Raw genomic sequence first — 10712 nt, forward strand, 5'->3', positions numbered from 1 at the left:
CCACGTCAATCTGTCCTCCGTCCAACTGGAGAGGAGACAGGTGGGACATGTGAGGACAAGGAAGAGAGGGGCTCCAGTAAATGAACCAAGGAATAAACAGGATGATATTCGCTGATAGATAGAAAAGAGAATAAAAGACCCACCCTGGATATCTATGGGCACTGAAAGAGCAGCTACACATGGTGGCAGGCTGAGGGAAAAAATGGAGGTTCATTGTTATGTACATGAATAATGATTTTACTCTTTCATGTTAAATGATTTTGGCTGATTTTGCTTATAGTCATCTGCATAACTCTGCGATATTCAATTGGAGACACTGTCGTAGGCAGCAATTTATCTTTGACACATGCATACAACATTGCTTACTTACAAAATAGCTAAAAATGACTAAATAACATTATGTTACATACAGTTAACCACATTATGTTAATTAATGTCTTCCAATAGGCCAATAATACTGATGCAGTGCCAGCATTGTGCCAAACTAATGAACAAACTCACACCAGGGAAGGAGAAAAAGACAAAGCTAGCCTGGGGGAAGAAAAGGAAAGATAAGAGAAGTTCAGTGTGCCCTACAGGCTGTAAGGCAGGATCGGGCTATCGCTTTCATTTCTCTCTCTGTTCGTTTGGAGTGGTAGAGTTTAGCTGCAGGTGCAATCCCTGTTTAATTACAAGTGGAGGGGGCAGGAAAAGAGTAGGATAAAGAGAGGAATAGGGATGAGGCAGAAGAATTAGTTAATAATAAAAGTCTCCGCAGATTTATTAAATGATCGCTTTCCCACTGCAGGTTGACTCGAAGGCTCCTGGCATTATGTAAGGAGGAGGGGAGACGGAGAGGAAAGAAAAACAAAGTTAGGCTTTATCATCTCCTCAGCGTAATGATGAAGATCTTGAAGTACAAATTCTGAATACACTTAAAGCGAAGACTCTTCCTCCTCTCTTCCTTTGCAACCCATTTTCCATAGACACACACACACACACACACACACTCTTATACATTGTATATATAATTTGATGCCATTGTGCCACCACAGTAAATGATCAAGTACGTCTTCATCTCTTTCCCCACACATTAAGGCATCAAGTTCTTCTGTGATCTTGGCCTTTTTTAAAAGCGCGATTATATTCAGCAGCTCCCATCTCTCCCCATTGTGAAAGGAGGGAGAGTGCAGGGTGTAATGGATGTAATTTGCTCACCTGAAACAGGAGGGAATTATAAATGCCATGCACCCCATCCTTTGTATTTATCCCTGCTGATATGATAGCCCAGCCGTAGAGAAGAGACAGTGAGACGTAATGGTTGCCTCTCTGGCAAAGCCGACGAAGAAGATTGCATGAAATGAATGTGATATCGAGATGAGAGAGACAAGGGGTGCATTGGGTCGTTTAGCCACCAAATCCCTAAATTTTTTTTTTTTGATAAAAGAGGGGACAAAAGTGTGGCCTGCTTGAGTGTGTGTGTGTGTGTGTGTGTGTGTGTGTGTGTGTGTGTGTGTGTGTGTGTGTGTGTGTGTGTGTGTGCCAGATAGAGAACGGAGGCTTTGGAGAGATGATGAATGTATGATCTTACACACCTCAGAGCGTCTGAGTGACAGAGAAAGACAGACAGCCAAGGAGAATGAATGATATCAGGATCCGCGCTCTGGAACAGAGGATTCACATTGGCACCCATTGCTTCTGTTGGGTTCTGAATGTAGAGTGTGTTTGTTTTTGTATGTGTGTGTGTGTTTTATCTGTTGAGAAAACCATTTTCCCCAGAGGCAGGCATCTGAGGCCTTGATAGGCATCAGGAGGTCTCTTCCATTCTCCGAAGTCTAAATCCGTGTGTGTGTGTGGTTTTTTTTGTATGTGTGTACATGTGGGTGGTGTGTGTGTATCGGCATATCTGCCACCGATGAAGTGTTAAATTATAAAGCGTTCAGATATGGTGGCATTGTTTGCTACAGTTCTGTGTGGGTGCTTAGCTTTTATGGCAGATCACGAGGTGACAAACCACTCGATGCGGTGACATGGCTGCGTAGATTACATAAACGCGCGCACAAACACGCGCGCACACAGGGAGATTGCGGTTTCATACACTCTCATGATAAGGCTTTGGCAGCTGAAATCCCTCCATAGGCTAACACAATGGCCTTTCTCCTTCGTGACTACCCGATTGTGTAGCTGGCAGTGGGCTGAGACAGTGGTAGATCTTAGGAGGACGGAGCAGGCTTGGTGGAGAGTGACGGCAGGGAGGGAATCTATCATGTGAGATGCAACGAGGATCCGTGTTGAGTTTGATGCGCACACACTTGCAGCACTATCTCTCCGATTCTATCTCAAACTCATTCCCTTTATCTACCTAATGCAAATACGTCTCTACACAGTAGGGAGGGCGAAACATACCGGCCATTTGTTTTCCTCCCAAAGCACCCGCACGCTTAACACACACAGATTCACTTGCGTTGTTTTTAATCTGTACTAGCATGCGAGCAGGATTCCTCTTGACTTTGACAAGGAGATACACCCCCTCTGAATTCATTCAGCTGTGTTTGAATCTGTTTCTGTGTGTGTGTGTGTGTGTGTGTGTGTGTGTGTGTGTGTGTGTGTGCGCAGGCGCACATGTCTGCCTGAGTATGCTATTTATAGTACTTGTAGAGATACACAGTGGAGACTTAGAAGTAGAGAACAGGAGAGAGAATGATGTAGTGGTGTGTTTTTAAAGTATCTCCATAGTGTCAGTGTCTGTCTTCAGTGATAGTATAAATCTTTGTGGTCCACACGCATCTGCATGCACACATGTTGAAATATGATTTCCACCATGAGTGTGTGCAAAATTGTTGTGTATCGAGTGTGAGTTTTTATTTGAGATATATAGAGAGAGAGCGGGGGGGCTGTCTGCCAGAGATGTGCTGTCTGATAGTCTGTGCATCCAACAGAGTGAACCGCCATCGGTGCCACGCTGCGCTGAAGAGATTCCACCACGCATATAGGCGTTCCTGATCTCTTGTTAAATTCAGTCATGCCCTACATTGGATGGTTTAATTATGGTCCTTTTCATATCCTCAAATATGGATTTTAGTGAGTAAAATGTGCAGCGAGGACATGTATAATTGCATCGCTTATATCCAGAGGTATAAAGATCCAAAAGAATTGATCTTCACCACCTATTGGAGGTGGTGCACAAGGTGATTTGAAAATGCCCTAGATTAAATTAGTGCTGCTCATCACTGCCATAGTGTCTTTCAGCAAGGAACTAGATTTGCATCCTTCCCAGCAAGCTGCACAGGTGTTGAGTGCATGTTCTGACCTAAAAAGTAATTATTATTTGCAAGGCTACTGTTGTCCAATTCCAAAAAACAACTGTATTGTTCAAGGGGATGAATAGATATGTGGTAGTCAGCTTGTAAATGCTCGTCCTTCATCTGATTTTCTTGTATGCAGAAATATGGCCAGCGGCTGTTTAACTGTACAGTACATAAGTATTATTATTTGTACACAGTGATAGTATGACCATCTGGTGTCTTCCTGTTTATGTGGCAGAGAAAATGCTTGTTCACCTTCATCTGAAACTTGTATTTCAAGACTTACATTCCAGTGCCGGCACACAAACGCACAGCTTTACCCTCATAATAACCTGATGATGTCATCTCTCTTTCCCGGCTGTCATCGGTGAGCAGCGTGAGTGACAGCGGTCATCCACCAATGACGGCTCATTAATCAAAAGTGCCAGCAACACCTATTATTGCATCACGCTGTTACTGAGGTGACAAGAGCAGGGGACGGCTGAGATCTACCTCAGCTTTGCCCCTTGCTCTCGGTCACTCGAGGCCCACGCCAATCAGTGCCAGTCAACGGCAGTTTGAATTGGCAGGGTTATATATCATAATAGATGGGCTGCTCTCCCAAGTGGCCACGTTTTCCATATGGAGCCAGTGGGGAGAGATGGGACCTGTCGAGCAGTAACATTTTCATGAAAATGAGTGCTGCTAATAATAATAATAATAATAATAATACATTTTATTTGTATAGCGCTTTAAAAGGTACTCAGACACTTTACATGGTAAAAATAGAAACAATAGAAGCATTTACAATATAAACAAAATAGATGACATACCAGTAAGGAACAGCACACAAACATACATAACTAACTTTACAGTTATGTATGTTTTTATACAAATACTTTATGTTCTCTCTTTACATATTAGTTATTTTTTTCGCAGTTAATGTAAGTCTTTAGATGGTTAGATGTTGTCTTAATGTTCTGCATTGTAGTCTAATAGACAATTTACAGCTATCTTAAACATGTTTATTAATAATGTTGTTTTTGTCTGAGTCATTCAGGATGCAAACAGTAATGCAGATCTGCATTTTCAGTAAAAGGTGCAACTGTCATTGTTCACCTTACCACCTACACACGTCTTTGACCGTATGAGTATCTGATTGCACAAGTTCATGCCTTCTCTGTCCAAGTTGTCTGAAGTACTCTGCTACATGTCGAGTTGATTAGATGCAGCACTTGTGAGGAAGCATACAGAGATGGGCAAAAATACATCAAAATGTATTTTGATACAAAATACAAAATACCCCTCAAATAAATGTATTAAAATAAAATACAAAATACTGGTGCCTAAAAATGTAACAAAATACAATACATGTATTTTGTATTTAAAATATAGGAAATACTTTTTGTTTCTGGATTTCCAGTTTTCTCACAATTTGGTATAACAGAGCATTCAGGTTTGGGCTATATATATATATATATATATATATATATATATATATATATATATAGCCACCATATATATATATATATATATATATATATATATATATAGCCTATATATATAGCCACAAGAATAATTGGGAAAGCATATCAATCGATGAACTTTTTTCTTATATATATATATACGATATATATATATATATATATATATATATATATATATATATATATATATATATAATGTACACAAAGCTCTGGTGAACCCCACAAAAAGGAAGAACAGTCACAGAATGTCAGTGTAACTAATCAAAGCTATTAAAAGACAACAACTTGATTGATTATATATATATTTTTTTATTAATGGGACTTAACAGCCCATTTGGTTTTGTATCAACAAGAAAATATTCATCACATATGAATAGCATCACACATTAGGCCTATGTATACTATAAAAGCAAAATACAGAATTAAAACCAGTTGTACACAGGTAAAGAGCCTAAATAAATTGCTGTACTGAGACATGTTGTCCACTTGTAGAATGTATGAAATAATAAAACTAGCATTTCAAAATTAAAGCCCTTCAAAATCTCATTCACGAACCAACTTGAAATCACATTCATGAGACAATTTGTCTAATTTCAGATTTGATTTCAGAGGAAACATAGGTGCATAGTTACAACATAATTTCACTTCAGGTCAATAGCAGACCACCTCAAGGCTTGATATTATAAACATCACCATTTATATTCAATAGGCTATGTAGCCAGACCCAGACATACATTATATATCAAGCTAATTGACATCTGTCACAGTCAGATAACATATTTACCTTGACAGACAATCCGTTGAACTTGAAGATCTGAAGACTGAACTCATGAACTGTTTTTTGATTCGTGGAGAAAGTATTTTGAGTATTATAAATACAAAATTACTCCACTCTAAAGTATTTTGTTACAAATTATGTTAGATTTTGTATCGGCCCTATCAAATACAAATTACAAAATACTCAAAAGTAATTGAAATACGTATTTCAAATACATGTAATAGAAATACTGCCCATCTCTGGAAGCATAAATATGGATTTATCAAATGCTTCAAACTCCTTCTACACTTTTATTTTCCCTCTCTTTTGGAGGTTTTGTGTTACCAGTAAGCCATTACTGGTGTACACGGAACATCATTTCACTATGCTTATCTAACCTGAGGAGGGTTTTGTAAGTTTGCAAGTAATTGAAAATATTATTTTGATGCCTCTATTCCATTTATTCATTGTCATAGATTCACCCTTTCTTTCTCTGTCACACTCCCTCTCTCTGAAACACACACACACACACACACACACACACACACACACACACACACACACACACACACACACACACACACATCTGAAGAAAGCATGCAGATATATTCTTATCATATTCAAATGATCATCACCCATCACCCACTTATACCCTGCAGGTTTAAAACTTTTCTATTTCACATTCTCTGTCTGTTTTATGGTAATGTTTCCTTTTTAATATTGTTATAGCTTAACTTCACTTTGTTCATTAATACAAAAATGTGACCTTTGACTCTACATCATATTCAATTCTTGTTTGTTTCTCTGCAGCTGTCAAGGGTGCCAGTGGAGGCCTGTGGTCAGTACTCAACCTGCAGTGAATGTCTCGGATCTGGCGATCCCCACTGTGGCTGGTGTGTCCTGCACAACATGTGAGTATTAGCTGACGCATATATGCACACATATACACACACACACACACACACACACACACACACACACACACACACACACACACACACACACACACATACACCCCTAAACTTACATGCATCCATGTTTTCCTTTTCATTCTTCATCCATACAAACACTGTTTTCTCACTCCCCCATTCATTCACAGAGCCTCACACATATTAACCAGACAGTCTGGGGGGTGCTGTGTTTGGGTTGTTAGCCTCCCCTACCTCCATGACGCCTGGGCCCATGCCCGGCACTTCATCCCTTGCAGCCCTTGAGTATTCAGGGACTCCTCTAGCCAACCCAGGCCAAGTCTCAGATTGCTTTCCTGGGGCTCGGCCTTGTGCCAGCGGCCCTCTTTAGATCCATTACCAAACCTACCCACTGGCATTGTTTACCAGCCCTGAAACCAGAGCCTGGTGAGAGCACAGACACTGGCGGGCACTGCCAGGGCTCTCATGGGCACCACTCCAAACTTCAGGAGTTGACACAAGGAGAGTGATAGCTTATGTTATTGTAACTGGACTGGGAACTGTTGAATGGGTTTATTTTTGCCTTAGATTCAAGCTTTCTGTCTTTCTGTCTTTCACATGCACACACACACACACACACACCCCAGTTGCTGTCAAACCCTCGTCCCTCAAGATTGGTGTGGGAGATAATGCTTGCTGGGAGCAGGGAGATTTCCCACTCCCCTGTAAATTGAAAATTGGTTTCTTGTGTTGGTGCGAGCCCTTGGGTAGAGTGTGTGTGTGTGTGTGTGTGTGTGTGTGTGTGTGTGTGTGTGTGTGTGTGTGTGTGTGTGTGTGTGTGTGTGAGAGAGGGAGACTGAGTACATGTTGTACCTTCATCCTTGCTGGCACCAAGGAGACATGACGAGGGCAGTGAAACACAGAAAGGAAGGAAGGAAGATTGACAGAGGAGGGGAGTTACAGATAGACTGAGAAAATAAGAGACAGATGTTGCGAGAGGTAGAGAATAGAATAGAGAATAGTTCATCCAGAGGAAAACAAAAAGAAAAGATGGTCATCTTGGATGCAAACTTCTAAGAGAGAAGAGCTGTGAAAGAGGGCTGGAATGTGATAAATTGTCAGAGATCTTAAAATGTTTTTAGTGAGAAAAAGAGTTTGTGTGCAGCCGAGTGAAGGAAGGAGAAATGGAGGATGAATGTGTTTGAGGTCTCCAGGGTAGAAAGTGCATTAGCAGGCAGAGGTAACACTCTCATGGGTTATGGGTCACCAACCAGAGGTTAGAGGCAAAGTCACACATACACACACACACACACACACACACACACACACACACACACACACAGCCATGCATGAGTGCGTAATGCTTCAGTCTGGATTTTATTATTATCTTGTATTGAACTCCTTCTCTTAACACTCCATACTTAACCAAAAATGAATCAACCATTTGGTGTATTCTAGCAGATCATTTAATTTAAAAATACATTATCTCAGATAAAGGAGCAGGATCGATATGTAAACAACACATTTAGGGCCATCAGTGAGCAGCCACCATGCAGATATTTGCCACTTGGATTGTGTTTGCAATTTAAATCAAATTTTAAGTGTGTGTGAAGATGGTCTGCATGTGAGTGCCGGTGTGTGTGAGTGAGTGTGCGTGTGTGTGCACAAATCCATTAACACCCTGGACATCCTCCCAGTCAGAGCAAATGGGTGGCCACAGATTGGCCTGTCACACTTAGCCTGATAGAATCGGCTTTCTTCAGCTCACCCGTTCCTTCAGTCACATACACACAATGACGGGCACACACACCTTTTTTTTGTTGGCGAATTAGTGTCACGTCGCCAAAACGAGAATAGTACCCAGACAGAGAGAAAATAACCAAAATGCCACTTTAGCGAGTCTCGGGTGTCTATGTGTTTCACCATCACAAGGGCAGAAAGGGGATCACACATGTGTTTTGTGTGTGTGTGTGTGTGTGTGTGTGTGTGTGTGTGTGTGTGTGTGTGCGTGCGTGCGCGTGCACGCGTGTGACACACAGTTTTGGCTCTCGGTCACCCTTCTAGCACACGGACAGACAAAAGTAAAATGCACAACTCGGTGTGATCGATTGACCACAGGTTTACCTTTCCCAAAGTTCCTCCTCCTCATCGCAATCCATCACCCAAATTGTGAATTCTTGGTGTAGCTGAAGCCCTCTGCGCGCCATCTCTACCACGGAGCAGACAGGAGACGGTGCTCCAGTTTACCTGCTCTGTGTCATTCTGTTTTAGTAACCACAGTTTATGGCATCTGAGATATTTCTTTTGTTAGGAAAATATTCCTACTTTTAAGTACGCTTACTCCTTATTTACTTCCTGTCTTTCACAATTTTGTTTATATATTTATTGATTTACTGAAAATCTTATTTAAGGCTAGAAGACTGAGGGATAGTCACATACATGCAGATATTAGTTGATACATACATACATACTACACACACAGTCCCATGTACAGCACTCTGCATAAATGTCACCTTTTCCCTTCAGGTCAGTTTTGTTTGGTCTCTTGATTATACAATAATTAGCTGTCCCGAGACCTATAAGAACACACTGAGATAACAGGGCCCCGAAAGTGATGCTTTGATTACTCACAGACACACTCACGCACACACAGTATTTATATCTATATCTATATATGTATATATATATATATATATATATATATATATATACAGTATATATTCACCGCTTCACTGGAGCTAATTTAAAACTTATTAATTGTAAATGCTGAAAGTTTAATGATAGTCATATGAAGTCAGTAGTGGTGCAGGACCATTAACAAGCTTGATAGAGTACATTCTGGTAGGTCCTGCAAACACCTAAAGAGAACATGGTCCATACGGCCACATGACTTTCTCTACTCTCTGCTAGTGTCAAACATTAATATTATATATAGTGTGTGTGTGTGTGTGTGTGTGTGTGTGTGTGTGTGTGTGTGTGTGTGTGTGTGTGTGTGTGTGCGTATATATATATATATATATAATATATATATAAAAATATGTATATATATATATAATGGTCATAATACTAATAAAAGTGTTAAGATGTGCTGAAGGATAAAAAAAAGTTGAAGAAAGAAAAGAAGTGCCATCTTGTGAGGTAGATAGTGTTACTGTGACTCAACAATGCATTATGTCTGTCCTTGGTGAGTAGGTCTGACACACAAACACACATATGTGACCCAAAGTCCTTCTCTCAGGCATTTCAGCCATAACAAATGCAGCAATATCCAGTTTGCGCTGACCAATTCGATATTCAGAGGACAGAAGTATAAATCCTTTGTCCCTCAGTCTCATATCACCTCCACTTGAGTATCTTATAACATTTTCATTTATATTGCTTCAAGAAGTGACATATCATTGACACAAACTGAAAGCAGAAACATAAAAACATTCAAAAACAATGTAACTGCTTTGTCAATCACTCGCTAAATGTTGGCTGGATTGCTTGGACATTAAAGGTTTTCTTCATTTTATGGACATTAAAGCCTCTAAAAGTGGAAACCACTGAATAACAGAAAAACAAAAAGCTTCCAAAGCTAACTACAGTAAAGCTTAATAATGCATAAAATCCTCTCATGCTTGCCTCCGGTTCTGTGATCGTCTAGAAGTCTTGCTCAGTTCTAGCTCGGATTGATTAACCTAACATCACAGAATGTAGCCGAAGGGAAAACAAAATTAATTAATGTCCATGAGTGAATGACAGCATTTTGATGCTGGAAGCCCACAGCGTCAGTCTGCAGTGCTGTAGAGAAAAAGGACAACAGAAATATAATGTAGTATAGTTTTGTTCATATTCAGTGCAATGCTGTCTTGTGAGAAGCACTTTCCTGGCCCGGCCAAGGTTAAAGATATTTCGACAAAGCGTAAAAATGTGAAAACAGGCACCCTGCCTAGTATACTGCCTGCAGACCAAAGGCTTAAACAATGCATCTTTAATAACGTATAGCAAAGCAAAACACAAGAAACTCTTATTCACACACACTCTCCCACACTTATGTGTGCTGGTTGGAGCAGTGCTGAGTGGAAGGATAGCATGCAGTTCATCTTCAAAGTGTTCTTCCAGATAGTTTGTTGTTCCCAATCAACCTTGAAATCACCTCACTCTCTCTCACACACTCACTCTGTCTCTCTTCCCCTATCAGCATTGCCTTTATTTACTCTATAGATCGGTGAGAGGAGCTGTTAGAGAGAACACCAGGGGAAGAGGAGAAAGGCAATCAATAGTACAGGGGAAGAAATCAACAGGAGTGGATAGT

At 40.4% G+C, this 10712-nt stretch overlaps 1 protein-coding gene across 1 annotated transcript in view; it reads left to right on the forward strand.

The window, feature by feature from the left end:
* The window catches only part of plxna4 (plexin A4), a 225871-nt gene that overhangs the window by 139173 nt on the left and 75986 nt on the right, over positions 1-10712 (forward strand). Inside the window, exon 5 of the mRNA XM_068721314.1 lies at positions 6318-6418. Within this exon, the coding sequence (XP_068577415.1) occupies positions 6318-6418 (101 nt within the window). The remainder of the gene's footprint in view (positions 1-6317; positions 6419-10712) is intronic.

The sequence above is a fragment of the Cebidichthys violaceus genome, unplaced genomic scaffold, assembly GCF_023349555.1.
Source record: "Cebidichthys violaceus isolate CVI_PGR_0920_01 unplaced genomic scaffold, fCebVio1.0.p SCAF_27, whole genome shotgun sequence".
Taxonomy (NCBI): Eukaryota; Metazoa; Chordata; class Actinopteri; order Perciformes; family Stichaeidae; genus Cebidichthys; species Cebidichthys violaceus.